The sequence below is a fragment of the Xiphophorus maculatus genome, chromosome 5 (assembly GCF_002775205.1).
Source record: "Xiphophorus maculatus strain JP 163 A chromosome 5, X_maculatus-5.0-male, whole genome shotgun sequence".
Lineage (NCBI taxonomy): Eukaryota > Metazoa > Chordata > Actinopteri > Cyprinodontiformes > Poeciliidae > Xiphophorus > Xiphophorus maculatus.
In genome coordinates, this window is record NC_036447.1 from 20,756,972 (window position 1) to 20,776,366 (window position 19,395).

Consider the following 19,395-nt stretch of genomic DNA (forward strand, 5'->3'; position numbering starts at 1 on the left):
GGCAGCTAACATCTATGCAGACCCCACACATCCTGGACACACACTTTTAGTGTCAATTCAAGTGTCTTCATTGTGGTCAAATTCTTTGTTTTTATGTCTAAACTTGGAGAATAAGGCTAATTCTGATTCTGAAGTTACTGGAATAAAAATGGCCTCACTGCATATATATTTTCACAGTAATGTTCTACAGACAGAAGAGAACATGTGAACAAGGATAAGTAGTTTTCACCAAATAACAGAGGCTGACAACATGATTTGCAGTAAATCTTTTCAGTCGCTCTTTTCTTGCACCACTGATTGCATCTACTTCACAAACCGAAAGCGTAATAACATTTCTGAGCTATCACGTTTGATTTATTCCTTTGTATCTGTGGTTTTCTTCACAGTGTGGTGCACGAAAGGTTTCTTTAAGCCAGTGGTTCCCAAAGTGTGGGGCGCGCCCCCTGGGGGGGGCGCAGTGCCATTGCAGGGGAAGCGCGGGAACCAGTATGGATGAATGAAAAAAAAAGAAAAGTTACACAAAAGTATTTCACTGTAAGGATGGTTTGTAGTGTGTTTTGTTGCAACCTGAAGTGTGAAATAAACTTCAGTGGAGTTTGAAAACAAAATATGTGTATAGGTTTATGTCTGGTTGAACAATGTGTGTGTCCACTTGATTTTTTTTCTTTTTTGGGGGGGATTTTATTGTAATCCGTAGGGGGCCCAGAAGAAAATCTTTGGGAACCACTGCTTTAAGCTGAGGCTGCACTCCTTCAGACATTCTCTGTGCCTCCCTGTAGTGATGTTTTATGTAAGTAACCTTTGGAAAAGATAAATCACATTATCTGAATATATATCATTATGTTGGAACATCTTCTCACACTTTGAGCTATCACATTATTCCCCATCAGGTCCTGCTACAGCGCAATCAGGCAGAAGCTCTTGTTGCACCTTAATCCTGTAGAAGAGCAGACTGGAGCCTACTGTCTCCCTCCTCCCACCTGGGAAGCTGTATTACATTGACGAGCTGCACACAAAGACACACACCCACACACGCCCCTGTGAGTATCGGAGAGCGAACATGTTCTGGTGTTTCTGGCTACAAACAAGCGAGGTGTGTACTGAGCATCAGACAGCAAAGAGACCAGAAGCAGCTGATTCAGCTTTTGAAAGACAGATTAAGAAAGAGCAGAAGGGAGGACAGAAGTGACAGCGTCTTCCTGTGTGTGGATCAGAGTGTGTCTTCACCCCCCCACCAGAAGGCATCAGTCCACAGGTCATTAATGGAGCTGTCAGCTGATATTCAGCTGGAGGGACAAGATGAAGCCACCCCAGCTCTGTTGGCCTGCGTGTCCCAGGTGAAAAGCAGCAGCTACAGCGGCGTCCAGCAGCAGGGCTACTCTGCAACCATCCTCCTACGACATAAAGACAAAGTGGAGCGGGTGAGCAGCCTGACAAGTGGCTTAGATGTTTTGAAATTATGTTTGCTTTTTGGAGAGTCAAAAAAAAAGGGTTTTCAACTGACTTTAAATGCAAAAAATTAATCCTGATAACCAACCAAAAATAATGTAAAATGTAAATGTGATGCTGAGAAATTCAATCTAACATACTATGACTCCAGTGGAATGCTGCTCAGTATGTAAGCCTGCAATTCATCTGTCTTCATGAAGGTGAATTGCCTTTACATGCAGCAGACCTCCATTGCCTCCTGCAGGAATTGATTACCTTTTTTTTTCTTTTTACCTTTACTGCATGTTTAAATGGAAACCACCAGTCTCAAAGACCTTTATATCAAGCAGCAGGAAAAAATACTTGCGTTAATCATATAAAAGATTAACGCAGAACACACAATTGTACCATTTTGCACATAAAAAGCTTTTTAAAAGCATTTTCACAACTAATAAGGTTTTAATGCTGGTGGTTTTTAGAATTAAGCTGATTAAAAGTGGCTGCTGAGTGTACTGTTATCACGTCCTCATGCTCTGAATATTTACATCTCATTCAAAACTTTCTTCTTCATTCACTGAAACAATCTGTAGACCCACGTCCCAACCTCACATTTTCAATTCTTTAAAGCAAAAGTGTTAGCTTGGCCCCCGCTGGGTTTCCTTGACATCTTCCTTAATTTTTAATGTATTCTTGCTCAAACTGATGCCTGACACGGCACAGAGACGCACACATCAGATGGATTTGGGGGAGTTTCTAACACAAATGAAAGACTGTAAGTATTAGCCTTGCTGAGTAAACCAGAGAGCGTAGAGTTAACTCCATCGCTAAATTAAAACTGCACAGGTTTATGATAGATTAATAAGTCAGCGGTCTGAGATGAAGATAGTTCAAATGGGCTTCAAGCTTGAATTTTCTTAGTTATTAAAATTGTGCAGAAATGACTTTAAGCCAGGGAAAGACTGACTGGTAATGCAAACAGAAAAAATACCAGGCTGAATTCAAGCTACGTAATCGTCTTCATTCTGTTTGAATTTGATCCTTTTTGAAGTTTTTCCTTTGAGATTCAGAAGCATCCGTCCATCCATCCGTCCATCCATCCGTCCATCCATCCATCCGTCCGTCCGTCCGTCCGTCCGTCCGTCCGTCCGTCCATCCATCCATCCATCCATACAACTATCGTCTTTTGTGCTACCTATAATTGCAGGGTATTTAGGTTACATCCATACGTATACATGCCCAACAACCTTGCACAAATTCATACCTAAAGGCAATTTACAGACACCAAGTAACCCAATGGTAATTTTCCTGGGCTGTAGGAAGAACTGGGAGTACATGGAGAGAACTGAAGTGTACACAGAGAGAGAGAACAGGCATACACTATGCAGAAACACCCAGGACAGGAGTGTAGACTGGTTCACTCTCCACAAGTTCCTCACTCTTTTACTGCGCTGCCTCGGATCATGTTTACTGTTTAGATTTGAAACATTTATACTTTTACTTCTTTCCACTGGTCTTGGTGGGATGAAGCTGTCGATATTGGTTGGAAGGAAGGTGGAGGCATAGAGGTGACAACTGGCTGGACTGGACCGATCGTCAGTCTGTCTGCTTGCTGATGATTGTAAGCTATTGAAGCAGATGATTGCTTTGTGGGCCCCAGCAGAGCATACAGTATAGATGGTACATAGAAATGAAATCGTTGTGTGTATTTTGAAAGAAATCTCAGAAAATCCCCAAAATACTTGGACTTTGAGCACATTAGCAATCAGGAGCGCAGCTCATTAGTGTTTCTGTATTTAACTACAACACACAGTTGCAAGACAACAGTCATCTGTCTTTTTATTAGCAACTAAAACAAACCTGAATATTTACAAACCTCCTCTTTAGAAACTGAAATAACTAACCTACCATCCTTCAAGCACTTTGGAAAGCTTTTTGTTAACCTTGTCCCTCTTCTGTTAATTTGTTTTCTGTCCTCTGTCGTCTGATATCAGTAGCTAGCTGTTATCAGACAACAACAGGATTTAAATGGGGAGAAAAAAAATCACGCTCCAGCACATTAAGAATAAGTTTTCCACCATCGCCCAGATCCGTCGCATTTAGTGCATATCCACTTTTTGCGCCACTGTTAGCAGTACATAGCAGTACGTCTTTAAGTAGGCTAATGCCAGTCACAAGCACACGATGCAACTGTTGGATGTCAGATTGAAAAACAGTATTGTGTATTCTAGAGGAGGGAATATTTGTGATTAATTTTACAGCAAGGCATAATCTGGCTGCTTTGATGCTTATTGACTGTTATTTATTACGAGGCACGACTTATTAAAAGCAGAAACATGAAAGCAAACATAATGAGATACATTAAAAAGGGGACACCTTTATACTCATATTTTCTCCCAATTACCAATTATACAAAGAGTGTCGCTGTCTTGTTGTGTTATTACTTAATTAGAAACTGTTAAACAGAGTTTGCCTTTTTGTGTGGCGCTTGCATTTTACAGCTTTGAATTAATGTCTTGAGTCAGAGAATGAGACTGGACTCTGTCTGATAGTGACGTCCTGCACAAGGACACAGGACAGGAACTAGAGAGACCGCTGTGACCTCTGAATCCTTACTGTATACAACAATGCTCAAAAAGGTTGCAGATCAAGGGACGCTTCCTGAACTGTGACCTCAACAGAGACTGAGCGGGCTGGCAGTTTGTTCATTAGTATTCACAGCTGCAACAATGCAGCGACTGCAGTTGGCAAACTGTTTGTGTCGACAATTTCCTGGCTTGACCGCCAACGACTGTTAGCAATGGAACTTGGTCGTTTTGTAGAGAAGAAGTTAAAACAACCAAATAACAATGTTTCCGCTTTCAAAGTGTATTCATATGGTGAAAAAAAAAAATCATCTAATATCTTCCCTAGTTTGAGACTTGAATGTGCTTTAATTTTAGAACAAAAAGCCTTTTTCTCCTTTTACGGAAGCAGCAACAAAGGCAATGTGACAAGTAAAAATGAAAACTGATCCTGTTAAAGTACAGAGCAAAACCGGTGCATGGCATTTCTTCATCACATTTCTCAGAAGCAATGTAAACACCAGGATGTAATTTCCTTCAGTCTTGCTTTTATGATGTTATGCAAATCTGATGTTTCCCTGACAAACACTTCAAAAATGAAAAATTTGCTTTTGAGCCTTTAACTACCCTCAAGCCACAGTCTGACTGGCTTTGGGCCAACTTCTCTGGCCATGCCACCTTGCCCAGTCAGCTTCACAGCAGCAAATTGGTCTGAGGCTGTACTGTTATAAAAAGCCCATATCCTGCTCACATGTTCGAGCCTGCTTCTGGTGTGAAGGTTAAACACCTACAGAGAACGGTCCTTCAAAGGAGCAGTCATTGAAAGAGCAGTTGACATTATTCATACAGAAGTAAATGGAGACAGTAAATCATGCTGGGCAATAAGTGAAGAGTCTGTGGGGAGAATTTAGGTCATCTGCAGGTCATTGTAGATCCTAAATTGTGAAAACATTAAAGTTTGTGAAAGGAAATAAACGGAACATGCATTTGAATCTGATTTAAAAATGAGAAACGGCTAAAAAAAATCATAAAATATGAATTAGGTTTGGTGTGTATTAGTATAAAATCTTTTTTTGTTTGTTTGTTTGTTTTGTTTTTTTGCAAGTGGAAACACCAAATTGCTTTTTCACTTATAGTAAATTAAATCCAAAATTGACCATTTTTATTCAGGAACATCGTGAAAAAGAAAATATCTCCATTCAGCTGTGAATAATATTTAGAGATAAACATCGATTAACCATACAGATTTGGGTTATAAATAAGTTTTACTCAGGGAGAAATTTGCTTTTCTTTGGAAACGAGACAGGTATCTGTCAGGGGATGATAAAACAATGTAAACAAGTATCAGTAAACAAAAGACAAATTCACCTGCTATTATTTACATTTTATTACGAAACTGCATGGGGAAAATGATTTATATCGTTCCATAAAAATCTGTGGAAAATTAGATTTTAGCATTACAGAAATCAAACCCTCATGATAATTGCTGACCAGTTTGTTTACGTTTCCTTTGGTATTTTGAGTATTTATATTCCTTGATGAGCACAAAGTCTTCTTTAAGGTCTGAAGGGTTCCTTGCTATCACCCTAATCACTTTTTTTGCAAGTCTTTAGCTTGCAAAAACAAAAAAAAAGCAATTTATGTGTTTGGATATTGTCAACCCCCTTCAGGAAAATGGCAGCTCTGTTAAGTTCAACGTTCTCTCAAAATATTAACACAACCCATTAAATCATTTGAATTAATTTGTTTAAAACTTTAGTAGCATTAGTTAGGATCAGATTCCATCACTCAGAGAGATAAGAGTAAGAACAATATGACAGACAGTATCATTTAACCAGCTCAAGATTTTTGTTTTGTTTTTGCTTCTGTATTTAAGCATCCTTTGCTTCTTGCTGACTAAGAATGACCAGTTTTGCTGCAATTAAATGCAGTAAAAACAGAAAGCCATTTCTTTATCTACATCTCTCCTAATTCTCGGAGCGGCTGTTAGCTGCTTTTCATTGATATTACCAGAAATGTAGAAAACCCAATAATCCTGCTCCCATGGGGGCAGTTTGGGTCTGCCCTTCGATTTTTTTATTTTTTTTACTTAACCCACATCCTCACAATGCCGTAGTAGGGTCAATATTTTAATTTAAGGGCACCTTACTCCACTTAAAATGAGAGCATTTAGGTGTCAGCTTAACTGTGTGTAGATACAGTGCCTTGCAAAAGTATTCGTACCTCTTGAACAAAAGATATTAAATGGCCTTCAAAATGTTTACAAATAAAATCTGAAATATTGTGTGCATTATAATTCTCGCCTAAGATGTTGGGAAGAAACTTGATTCATACTGTAAAACATTTCATATTTATAAGGCATTACTTTGTGTTGTTCTAGTAAATTAATTCCCAATAAAATACAACAAAGTGTGGCTATTGCAAGATGAAATAAAATGTGAAAAAGCTCAAGAGAAATGAAAACAAGAGGCTGTATTTGGACCAGACGCACATGAGCAAAGGCTAACCAACTGGGAAAAATGGACACATGAACCTATTTGGTAGAGTACAGCCACTCAATTAAAAACCCCGCCCTGCAGCGTTCTGCAGACACTCTCTCACTTTCTATCCGACCTCTGGATCTGACCTTAAACTCACTAGCAGCTGGTCAAGAGAAGAGAGCTATAATTCATGTTTTCTTTCTGGGCCAAACTCAGTACAGAAATATTTATTTACAATAAATACCAGATTTGGTTTTCTGTCCCCTCCGTATAATTTCTCATGCACTATTTTCAGATCCTGACATGACGCTAACATATTGTTAATAAAGTGTTTTTAAAACAATCCCACAAAACTGCACAGAAAGGGCAAACATGTCAAGTAACGAAAGTTCACATTACGTGAAAGAAAGAAGTCCTACCGTTTACTCTCAGCTTCTTCCTTTGCCATGTTTTGTTAAAAGCAATCTTTTCTTTGTCACTAACTAAAGCTCCTTGCAGTTTCATTTGTACACTTTTCTGCAAAGTCAGAATGCTGCTCACAGTGCAGATTGTGAAGATAAGGAGTATTAATTAACTTTTTGTGCTGTAATGACTGTCAAGTGAATAAAGTAGCGTTTGAAGACGTGTGATCGTGTCAATGTGCTGCAGCGTGTTCATCTCCACACAATCAAGCACTGCTGTAACAAGCTTCAACTGAAATTATGCATTTAGAAGATGGGATTTGTTTCGTGTTTCTCACTGAGTTTTGAATTGAAGTTTGCTCGCCCACATATGTGAGGCTTTAGGACCTTCACCTCTCCTGGGAGTTACTCATACGCCTCCCTCACCTCCGTCTCACCCCCTTGTTTTACTCCCTCTCTTTCTCTCTCTTGCAAACAGCGTGGCGTGCAGAGGGCACCTGTCCTCAACACAGCAGTTTCATCTGTCATGATTTTGTCTTTATCTCCCACCTCACCGAGTGCTCTGTAGGTCTTTATAATTAAAACTCAATTAATAGCTTTCTGTGCTCTGCTCTCTGTTGGTGTGACTCGTGGGATGCAACAGAAAGTGGAAAATGAAGACAGTTTTCAAAAGTAAATGTTTCACTCGACTGAAAGTTACCTGCTTGATCAGCTGTAATAACTGAAGAAACACTGAATTACATTCAGGAAAACCCCCCCGTAAAATATATTATTGTTTTTTTGTAACTTGTATGTGCTGGTTTTTTTTAATTAGATAACACTTTATTTGACGGGGTAAGACTGACATGACACTGTCATAAACATGAACGAGTCTTTATGAATGTCTATGACTGTTATCATGAAGTGTCATTCAGTAAATAATGACACTTTTAATGCGAAGTTGCTCTAAAAGTTGCATTGAAAGTCCATTAATAGTGCCAACTTTGCATTATTTTCAAATGAATGACACTTTAGTGCAAAGTTGGCACTTTGCTTACTTATGCACACCCCGTAAATTAAAGTGCTATCTTTAATCAATATTAACACACTGAATTATTTGGAGCCTCTCTGAATCTTCTAACACACAAAACAAAACAAAAAAGTCCTGTATCTGGAATCCAAGTAAAAGAAAAAAAGTAACACTATATATAGAAACTAAAAACCCAAAATAGAGAAATTCACTGAAATGAAAGGAACCAAAGTTACCAAGTTAAACTCAGAAATAACAAGAATGTAGGTCTGTTTATATCTCCTTCTCTGTCCAATAACTACAACTCTACTAGTAAATGGGCTTCCTCATTTACACTCATTCAACTTTTCTCAGTGCAAAGTGCTGGGCTGATAAATAGAATCACAGATTGCCTGCAGTCAGCAGCATATGTTGTTATTTTGCCATCAGGCAAAGCTGTGTTCATTCGTGAGGAAGGAGTCGAGTAAAATACAGTGTGTGTGTATTTCATCTGATTCCCGCAGAAGTGCTTTTGTGCCACAGGAAGAGGCAGCCCATTGAAACTGGAGCAGCAGAAGTGAAATGTAAGTAAATGCAGCGAAATAGTGAACTGAAAAGCACAATAATTTAAGCACAGTGGTGATCGGGTTTGACCATATAGTGCTGACTCATGTGTGCCATGAGATGAAGCTTCACAGAAGCTACTAACTGTTTTCTCGCGAGCAGCTCTGTGGGGAAAATGTGCAGGCACCATAATGAGCGTCCAGAACAGTTTCAGAGTCTTAAAGAATATTATGTCCTGCCCGAGCCAAATGGTCTCTGTCACAAGTTTTACACACACAGGAGAGATAATGAGGAGATCCAGAAGAAAGAAGAGGAGGGAGGAGGCAAAGGAGCGCTGCATCGGTCGTTAGAGAGAGGGTGGGGGGTTGGCCCTCCATCTTTCTCTCTCTCCTCCTCCAGCGAGTAGCAGAAACCCAGAGAGCCTGGACGTTTGAGGATGTGTGAAGAACCGAGAGCTGAGGAACACACACACACACACGCCGGCGTGCACCCCCACACACACATACACACACACACGCCCTTTCTGGTCGGCAAAGAAGCAGAGAGATGGAGACGGCAGCAAAGAGTGAAGATGTGAGGTGGATGGGAGGAATGAAGACGAAGAGCAGCACAGACATGTGGGACTGAGTTGCTGGTTCACATCCGTCGGAGAAGTTTGAGGGAGTAGTGTTGCTCTCATGGCAGGACCCGCCCCGCAGGAGCCCGTCAAGGTGATGCTCACAGCTCTCTCCACCACAGTTTGTCTCTCTTTGTATGTTCAAAGCTTAAATTCATAACATTTATTTTTTTCCATTCAAAACTAAACTCGTCAAACCAGAGAAACGTGGGATGCATTTTTCAGTAGGATTTATTTCTTAAATGTTGTATTTTATTTAACTCTGTTTTGAATTCCATAAATTGGGTTGTGACGGAAATAATTTTCTTCTTTTTGTTTTAAAGAAGGATTGTTAATGTTAATTTGAAGAATGTGAGGAAATCGTTTACATTTCCCAAATTCTCTTCTCCTGCCTTTGTGGTCAGGTTTTTCATGGAAGTAAATAAATAAGTGAAAATGAGTAAATTCATAAATAAATACCAAAAAGAAGGATGGGAAAAATGAAAAATGTATTTATTGTGGCAAACAAAACGAGTCTGTTAAATGTAGGAATAATTTAATATGGTTTACTTATATTTAATACGTTTTTATCCTGTTCTAACTCCATAATTGAAAAATATTGTCATGTATATTCCATACCGAAGTTTTTTCTTATAAAACAATCCTGTGAGTTAATTCATCTTAAACCAACAAGCAGCAGTTGTATAAAACTCTGCCAGTTTCCAGCCTTGTCAGCCGGTTTTTACTGGCTACTGTAAATCAGCTGCTGTATTATTTTATGTGGGTGGGGGTGACTTATAAGTAGACTGTGTGAGTTACTGGCCTGTTTCTACCTGTCAGACTATTTCTGATTCATGACGCTTCATTTCCTTCGCGGCCACACAGACATCCACGTTGTCACTTCTGGTCCTTGACACGGTTAAACGAAACGAAGAGCTCCAAATGCCGAGCCTTGTTCCCGGAGACAGAAACATCCCGCAGCCCGCATCTCCACGGAAGGCTGCTGAATAATGTTTATTATTTTTGTCTTGATGAAAGCTGTTGCCTCCGGAGGTGCGTGCGCAGCCGAGTGCATCAGTGAGATGAAATTGACTGGACTGAACAAACGCTCAAAAGAGAATAAGTAATGGGACTTTGACAGCGCCCCAAACCGACATAGCCAAACGGAGGGAATGAGATGGGGGAGAAAAATCCTGCAGCTGTAAGCAAAACACAGTTACCTCACTGAGAGATTCAGGACTCCTGCCGCCGTGTCGGGGCTGTGGTGTTATAACCTCCGACAACCCGAATGTCATTCCAAACATATTGCAGCAGCTGTGTGCAATATACCGCGCAGGCATGTTCATGCACACAAGTACATCCGCTGATATATTGCTTTTCAGAAAAAGAAAAAAAACACACACACAGTGCCGTCTCTATCCATCCTGGGACGGAGTTCATAAGTTTCTCTTCACCTGAGGATGTGTTGGACAATAAAGCAGGAGGAAGAGTTTTTCAATATATTCTTTATGACTGCCTCAGCTCCAGAGGGTTCAACTCAACTAGTTTTTGTTTTGTTTGTATTTTATCTTTTTAAAATAAGGAAAGTCCCACTTAGATTAAAAAAAAAAAAAAAAAAACCCATCTTTTTCAAGGGAGTCCTGGCCAAGAGATAGCAAAGGTTATACAACAATTACAAGTTACACAATTAAAATGCCATACAACTAATTATTCAAAACAGTCACAAGTTAAAGAAGTCGTCTCTAGTTCTGTAAGCATGAACATAAAAGTGCTCAATGAAATAAGTCTTTTTGCAGTACGCTCCATGTAGCCAGAACAGAATAAACAAAGGCTCCTTTTTCCCAATTATGTGCAAAACTAAACACAGAATTAGTTTCTGCAGGGAAATGGGACTGAGAGCAAGAAATTATCATATGAATGCAATGAATATGAATCAATATTAGATCATTGATGTGAGGGAACAGCCTAAGCATGGTCTTATAAATAAAAGTGAGGTGTTTTGGGGGGTTTTTTATCTGGTGGGACTAACCTGGAGCACTCTGGACTCTGCACTGTTTCTGGACACATATGGCTTCTAGCTGTCGCATAGAAGTCCCATCGATCAGGACTCTTAAGTTCTAATCAATTGGATCGACTGAAGACATTAGCATACTGATCGTTTTCACTAGGTGCAACCTCCACAACCCCTCTAGACTTTAGTTTGTCTTTAACTTGTCTTCCAGACCCAGCAGAAGTGCATAGCCACCCTGGCCCTCTTCTGCTGCTCTGCTGTGCTGATGGTGCTCATCTTCTCCTCCGTGGACATCTGGGGGGACAGTGAGGATGGGATCACAGAGGAAAACTGCAGCAGAGACTGCAGGTGAGAAGTTCTGCCCGAAGACAAAGTTTGAAAGTGTAATTTCATTATTTTTAAAATAAATAAATCTGTTTCCCTAGAAAGTTGGAATTAAACAGTCGTTTAGCAGACAGTCATTGGGACCCTTAGCAGAGAGCTATACAAGTCACCTATTCACAGACTAATGCAGCCAAGTATGTTGATGGAAAGCTGAGTGGAAGGAAAACTTGTGGCATAAGCACAAGCAACAGGGATAACTGGAGCCCTGACAGGATTCAGGTGTTTGAATGGGCTACATCTGTCTCACCCCTTGTGAGTGTTAATTCACTGCTCCTGTAGAACGTGAGGTCCAGTGTAAAGTTCCCACAGTCCCACTGATGATCTGGGTGTCATCTGCTGATACTTGTCGACTGTGTTTCAAATCATCTTTCAGGGATTTTTAGAGAACTTAATGCTTTCTTCTACTGACAGATCTTGTGGAGATGATGATTTAATGTCCAGGACTTTGTCCCTGTTAACTCTATCAAAAGTACCTATACCTGGCTCAATGAAGGTAGTTTCACTGTGCTAGACTGGGGAAAAAAACAGCCTTACCCTGGACCTCATAGAGAATACATTAATAATAATCCATGCAAAAAAAGCCCAGACTAAATGCTGAGTATGTATGTTATATACTAAATGAACATATTTTTTAGTACTTTGGCATTTGAATATTTAATATCCTTTTTTGTTTGTCTTACATAATGGTCTGAAATTATTTTTTCACTGCAAGACATAGTCATCAAAATTAACAAGAAAAAAAAACATTTTGGGCTTATCAGAGAGGAGCGCCAAAAGGTCAAACAGCTTCCCACTGAGGTGCAACTTGAATGCTCCATAACTGATGTCGACTTATCCACTGGTGTTTGCTGCAATGCAATTTGATCAGCTAGTTACTCCTGCGATACACTAAAATAAAATTTGTTTATTTAATTTTTGTCATTACTGAGTGCTTTTCAAAGTTTCAAATGTTTTGCAAAATCCTATAGTGAAAATCTACACTTCTCAACTCAGCTGTGCTTTTATTTTCAGGTTACAGTTCTTAGTGAAAAGAAAAATCATGTTAGATTACTGGTGATAAGATTAAACAAAAAAAAATCCCCTCAGAGATCTCAGTGGTACTGCAAAAGGACAAAAGAAATTGTTTCTTTCAGGATCGTGCTCGCGGAGAACATCCCAGATGACCTCTCTCTCCACGTGGATGGCAGGCATCACATTCCTCTTTCTGTTGGCTTCCAGTCACTACTAGAACAAGCAAAGCTCTCAGTGGAGGTGGTGTCGTCTGTCTGGGATTTAAATGCTTGGGATCTGGAGCCAACACCCGGCACTGCAGCACAGGTACGCGTCGCTCTGCACAAAACTAAACAAAACAGTCATTTTTAAGCGTCCTAACTGAGCAGACGCAATTATTTTTAATTAAACACCCGTGTCATCTTTTTAATGAGGTTAGAGCTGCTGAAATGTAAGTGTTGCCCTTTGGAAAGACAGAAACGCTGCTGAAATCCTGGAGTAGAGCAGGACAGAACGTCTCTCTCTTCCTCAGGGTCAGCTTCTGTTCCAGAGGCTGCTCAGGCTGAAATCTCGTGGGGTTAAGCTGAAGATTGCCAGTAGTCTGACAAACTCTTCCGAGCTGAAAGCCTTGGCAGCACACAGTGAGTGCCTGTCACATTTCAACCATATAATTGCTATTTCTTATACTACTGTGACAAATGATGACTACAATTTATATGTCTTTACCCTGCCAACCTGAGGGCATTTTTTTTTCATTTTAAGCAAGATCCTGCTCTGTCAGAGAGACTTTGTGAAACTAGTTGGAACCATCTGCACTAGTTTGTCAAGAAGCAAACTGAGGTTCACACTACACTGCCTTAAAATTAAAGCACTGGCTTTTAAATTTTTCACATGTTACATTGCAAGCACAAATCCCAGTGAATGTTTTACAGACTAATACATAGGTTTACACATTTTTAGGATAAAACTCTTAAACATTTGTATTTAGTAGATTTAACTGATGGCTCTGAAGAAAACCCAGTGCAACCAGTTACCTTTCATAAGCCGTATGTGAGCGGTCCATATGAAATCAACTACTCTAATGTCAGTAAACAAACAAACAACCAAGGCCACGCTGATGAGGAAATGGACACATAAAATTAGAAGACAATTCTGGAATAAAAAACATTAGATGCACTAAGAACCTCTTCTTGGCTCTGATTGGTTGTTTGTGACTGAGCGCTGTATTTCTGTAAATAATGTTAGCAGCACTGGGAAATGGCAAAAGAGCTCAATTTTTTCAAATTATTTCTCATGTTATACTATCACAACATAGTGAGAGTTTCAACAAAAATGTAAAAACAAAAACACTTTGTTTATAATAGGTGCATACTGCAGCTTTAAGAGGATTGGGCAACAACTTCACTCTCTAGATAAGGTGGTTTATGACAAGTGGCTGCACAAAATACAAATGTGCATCACACATTTAGAGTTTTATTTTAAAATAAAATAATTTAAAAAAAGGCAAAACGTGGTCTAACTTTCTGGCCACTTTGTGATTGTATTGTGATAAACTATGCAAAAAGTCAATGGGTATGAATACTTTAGCAAGTTATTGTAAGAATCAGCCTTCAGATTGGCAGATCCATTAAAAGTTTTCTGTAAATCACTTTGTCAGCACTGCTGCCTTCTCTCATATCTTACACAACACAAGGCCAGTTGGCATATTTCCACCGTTCTATCCTTATTATTTCAGACCTTTTCTAATAAAACTTGTCTCTGCTGTTTGTAGATGCCCAGGTTCGTTTTGTCAATATGACAGCTCTCACCAAAGGAGGCCTCCACTCCTCATTCTGGATAGTGGATCGGACGCACATTTACATCGGAAGCGCTGAAATGGACTGGAGGTCACTGTCCAAGGTAACAACAAACATGAGCTGGGCTTGCATTGTTGTAGCCTTTGAGTTGTCAAGTATCACGGGTCTGCAGTCAATTTTAGCCACACACAAAATCATATCACCATACCTGCATCTTAACAGGCCTCAAGGGTGCCCAAAGGTGGCTGCCCAGAAAGAAAAGTAGCATTCCTCTTTTTATTTAGGGTTTAATTCATTGTAGAGGGCAAACCATTAAACATTAATGAAGTTGGAACACTAAAGTCATTATGTAGCTGTTTTGATGTCTCAACAGTGTATGGAGCTACAACCAAAGCCAAATGTAATGAGACAAAGGAGAGGAAAAAACACACTTATGTTTGAGAATATCCATTTGGTGTACAGGACAATTTATGTAGAAACATAATGTCATAAAACATAAAACATAAAGAAGGAAAACAAAATCCAGTCAATGTCCACACCTAAACCTGACGAACGCTGTGACAGCTCAGAAAAAAACACAGTGCAGAAACAAACATCTGCAGACCTGAATGTAGCGAAGCAAAGTTATGAGGATAAGTGAGCTAAACTCCTCAACAACAGCAGCAGACAGAAAACTTCTAAGTTAGTGCAGTTAAAGGCAGGCTCTATCTTGATGGTCAAGATATGTAGTTGTCTCAGAAAGTGTGTGCACTAGAGACGCCAACTTTCCTGCTGCATCATGTTTTCTCTCTGCTTTTTTTCTCCTCTGACACCCCACAGAGGAAAGAGCTTGGAGTGGTGGTGTATAACTGCAGCTGTCTCGCTCTGGACCTCCACAGAGTTTTTTCATTTTACTGGCAGCTTCATGACAGGGACTATATCCCCTCCATCTGGTCGAAAAGAGTTACAGCCCTCTACGGGAAACATGAGGCCCTGGAGCTGCAGCTCAATACCACACCGGCTACCGCTTATTTGTCTGTAAGGAACGCATTATTTTACGATCAGAAGCTGTATTGCATGCTTATGTCCTGAGAAAGTTACATTTTAGGTATTTTTCTTGTATAGCTGTTGTCGAAATGAAATATATATACTGTATATATACAAGTGAAATCAATATTTCAATCCATAAGATATGGCACACTACCACACAATATAATGCAAAATAATACAATGAACACAATGATGTGATATGATGCGATGTGATTCAAGGCTATACGATACTTATGTAGTACTATAGGATGTGATACCAGACAGTAGATACTGTTTGATACAACAAGAAACAACATTATACAGTGCAATACAATACATTAGGATAAAAAAGAGCACATTCAGTGTGTTGAGATATAATTCAACACATTCAAATCTAGTAAAGGTGATACTGTGGGATATAATGTGAAACACCCCAAAAAATAGAATACAATATAGTGTGATGTGATCTGTCATGCACTACAGTACGGCACTTTTTTAATACAATTCAGTACAGTGCATTACAATTTGGTGCAATGAGAGATTTGATACAATATGTGCAATGCCGTACCATACAATGAAATACAAACAATACAATATCATGAAGGACAGCATGCAATGAGAAATTATGCAAACGGGTTATTGTTATTATGCATTGTCATACAGGGTGATACAAAATTATATGAGGCAATGCAATACTATGTGCTATAATGTAATATGATTGTGATGTAATATGGTATTTTATGGTAGGATAGGATACAATAAGATACAATATACTATTCATTTATCCTTAGGCATTTTCTGACATAACTCAAGCACTGACACTTTAGTTGCATTCACAAAAGATTAGTACCCAACAGAGAATTAATTTCACAACAGAAACATGAGCCATCAGTCTAAACATTTCACAAATTCCCTCGTAAAAGAGAAAAAAAGAACCTGGTGCACAAATAATAATGATGCAAATGCACTATCGCGTTACAGTCTCATAAGACATTTTGCACAACTCATTCAACATGAAGCGAAAAGTAGTTTAAAGCACAAGGACTGAGCAATCAGAGAAGACTGAGGTTCACTAGAATAGGGATGCTACCCAGGTCATGTTTTCTAAAAATACATTTTGTAGTTCTTCCTTTGCAGTGCCATTAAATTTTATCACCAGATGCGCTATAATTCAGTGCTAAATTTGTGTAGTAAACTTGTTACTGTTGTTCTAGTCTGCATAATACATTTGCAAGCATCTCATGTTTGACTCTCTATATAGAAACGTTCATTACAAACTAACAACACATGCACACATGGAACGATTAATCATGTCAGCGTCACACTGAGCAGCACCTTGAGTCTGACTCTTTCAGTGCCATAGCCTAGTTTGATGGCAATAGATCTTGCTACCCTCCAAGCTACAATACACTTATTAGTTGTGTTTCACACATTTATCATCCTATAGAATGATGCCGTCACAGGCCTCTGGATGCTTCACACGCCTCTTTGGCCTCGCTTCCTCTTATGATGATCTAATGGCTGTAGAAGGGGCATCATTGTTTTCTTTGTTTTCTCTACTGCTAATTATGAAGAAAACAAAGAAAGAACTACTGTATCTGGACAATTATCACTAAAAATTTAAATTAATAAAATAAACATCCTTTCTGATCTGGTAGATCTTGTACTTTTTTTTTTAATTATTTATTTTTTTTTTTTAAATTTAAGCAGATGCCTTTTTAATTGCTACATCCTTTCTCCAGACCTCCCCTGAACACTTCTGTCCCAAAGATCGTACAAGAGATTTAGACGCTATCCATCAAGTCATCCAGAGCGCAAAGACGTTTGTCTTCATTTCTGTCACCGATTATCTTCCTCTGGTCAAAAGGAGTTTCAGAGGCACTTCAGTCACAAGGTGTGTGAATGTGGAAAAGCTTTGACACTTAGATTTTTTGGGCAACACTTATGAATCTAGTTTGGGTTTGTTTCTGTGAGCTTACAGATGGGTAAGCTCAATATCCTGAGCGCAGCAACTGGAAATGGGGGAAATTCATTTCTAAAAACTGTCTGCAGGTATTGGTCGCCTATCGATGAGCTGATCAGAGAAGCTGTGGTGCTCAGAGGAGTCAAGGTCCGCCTGCTCATAAGCTTCTGGAAGAAAACTCACCCCCTCACCTTTAACTTTGTGACCTCCCTCAAGACTCTGTGCATGCAGCTTCACAACTGTTCCCTGGAGGTGGTAGGTGAATCAGTCGACGTTGTAACTTAGTCTCGTTGTACGTTTTTTTTTATCATTCAGTGACAGAATTGAATGGATTTCATGACTTCACAGAGGTTTTTCAGTCACAAGGAGCAGAAGGAGGACTTTCAACTGGGTCTCAACCACAACAAGTACATGGTGACCGACAACGCTGTCTACCTCGGTATGCAGTGTCAGAACTGTGTTTTTAATGGATGCTACTTGTAATACAATTATGTCACTACGCAAATAGCATCAGCACATTTTGAAATGGAAGAACATTACTGTTCACTGAACAATACATGTTCAGAAAGTTCTTCATCATTCAGTTATCAGAAGTGTGTTAATCTTTTAATTGAACCAGTTTTGTACTTTGTATTCCAAAAACAATGTAAAAAATGTGTAGGAAAAATATATAAAACACAAATCATGCAGTACTTTAAGTTATCAAATACATTTCAAATAAAATATATAAAGTTTGTGATCGTAACATTACGAAATGTGGAAGAGTCCTAGTGGTGCAAATATATTTGCCAATCTACCTTTTGGTTTTCCTTTTTTTTTTTCTTTTTTTTTTTACACAACAAGCACAATATGATTTCTTGATGTTTGCCTTGTATATTAAGTCAGCATGGGCGATCTAAAACTGCCAGAAACTGAGGTGAAGTGTATTAGGCAAAGGGTTTAAATAGGTGCCATAATAAGAGATACATTAAATAGTTATGCACCGATTTATAAACATTTCTGATAAAGACTGGAAAAACATAATTATTAACTACAAGACTTTACGTTTGTTTTGGTTCACAGGAACCCACGACTGGGTCGGGAGCGACTTTGCAATAAATGCAGGAGTGGGACTGGTTGTCAGAATGAAAGACAGTACCAAAGACACCGGAGCAACAATCCTAGAGCATATTAAAGCTTCGTTTGAGAGAGACTGGAGGTCACGTTATGCCAAGAACCTACAAAAAAGCAAAGATCAGCAGGGAAAATATAGACTCTTGCAATGGTCTAAAAGCCAATGGGAAACCAAGGAGGAAAAGGAGTGGAACAACCCTTTATAAGCACATAATTGCGCTACTACATCCTGTTACTGTCTTTGCCTGAGAACTGCAGATTTTACAAACATGTGCACAAATGAAAGTGTATAATCACACTAACTGACCTAAATCTGAATTTGCATCATTAATCTGAACTATTAATCAAAATAAGGTTTTGACTCAGCTGCAAAATACACCAGTGGCAACTATATACTCAGTGAGCTGTGATGTGAGCATGTACCTACTACTGCATGACCAATGCAACCAATATTCAACTGCACTGTATATGCAAGTGACAGCATAGCAAAAATATGTGCTGTTTGTGAGATCTACTTACCACACTCATTCAGTTTTCCTTAATGATACATTGGGTTTTTTCTCTCTTGTATATTACGTTTACAAATTGTTTGAATAATTGAAGAATGAATTAGATTTAATTTAACAGTAAAGAACTTATTGCTGTGACTCAGTCCATCTTCTAGGTGACAGGCAAATGTGTTTTATGCAATGTGAATCGTCTGATTGAAAATGTGTCATTTTTTCCAGTTGGTGCAGGGCTCTGCAGGATTATCAACATGTTTACACACATTATAACCCAACAGGAGCATCATGGTCATGGACTTGAGCATGAGGTATAATGGTCAGTGTCTTCTTTGCCGGTTCAGAAAATTGACATCTTGCTACAAGTGAAAGAATCATGAATTCTGTTCTCAACCAGAAGTTCCCGAAGGAAGACTTCTGGTTTGTGACCTTAAGGTCAAACAAACATTTTCACATGATGCCAGTTTGGTTTGCACAGGTGTTTTCCCTTATTAAACAAAATCATAATTTTAAAGCCGCTGATGTGTATATTTCATTTAACTTTATCTCATATGTCATATAAGACTTATTTTGAAAGTATATGGTTAAAGAATGTATTCACTTCAGTGCT

At 39.0% G+C, this 19,395-nt stretch overlaps 1 protein-coding gene across 4 annotated transcripts; it reads left to right on the top strand.

Moving 5' to 3' along the window:
* Positions 1–1,115: 1,115 nt before the first annotated feature.
* Positions 1,116–19,297, top strand: pld5 (phospholipase D family member 5). 4 transcript variants are annotated; one of them, XM_023333422.1, is made up of 11 exons: positions 1,358–1,421; positions 8,383–8,442; positions 11,240–11,376; positions 12,546–12,729; positions 12,935–13,043; positions 14,174–14,301; positions 15,018–15,215; positions 16,949–17,100; positions 17,259–17,424; positions 17,518–17,608; positions 18,232–19,297. In XM_023333422.1, exons 3-11 carry the CDS (start codon positions 11,294–11,296, stop codon positions 18,486–18,488), a joined length of 1,368 nt encoding a protein of 455 aa, XP_023189190.1. In that variant the 5' UTR covers positions 1,358–1,421; positions 8,383–8,442; positions 11,240–11,293; the 3' UTR covers positions 18,489–19,297. The 4 variants fall into 4 exon arrangements, with proteins under 4 accessions (XP_005797330.1, XP_023189189.1, XP_023189190.1 ...); XM_005797273.2 differs by lacking the exon at positions 8,383–8,442 and having other exon boundaries at positions 1,116–1,421; XM_023333421.1 differs by lacking the exon at positions 8,383–8,442 and having other exon boundaries at positions 1,116–1,421; positions 17,259–17,428; positions 18,232–18,425.
* The last annotated feature ends 98 nt before the right edge of the window (positions 19,298–19,395 follow it).

Bases quoted from the DNA above. Each gene is read 5' to 3' on its own strand.
- pld5 (XM_005797273.2), top strand. From the start codon at position 1,263: ATGGAGCTGTCAGCTGATATTCAGCTGGAGGGACAAGATGAAGCCACC. The intron at 1,422-11,239 runs GTGAGCAGCCTG...CTTGTCTTCCAG, and splicing joins ATAAAGACAAAGTGGAGCGG to ACCCAGCAGAAGTGCATAGC. The intron at 17,609-18,231 runs GTATGCAGTGTC...TTTGGTTCACAG, and splicing joins CGACAACGCTGTCTACCTCG to GAACCCACGACTGGGTCGGG.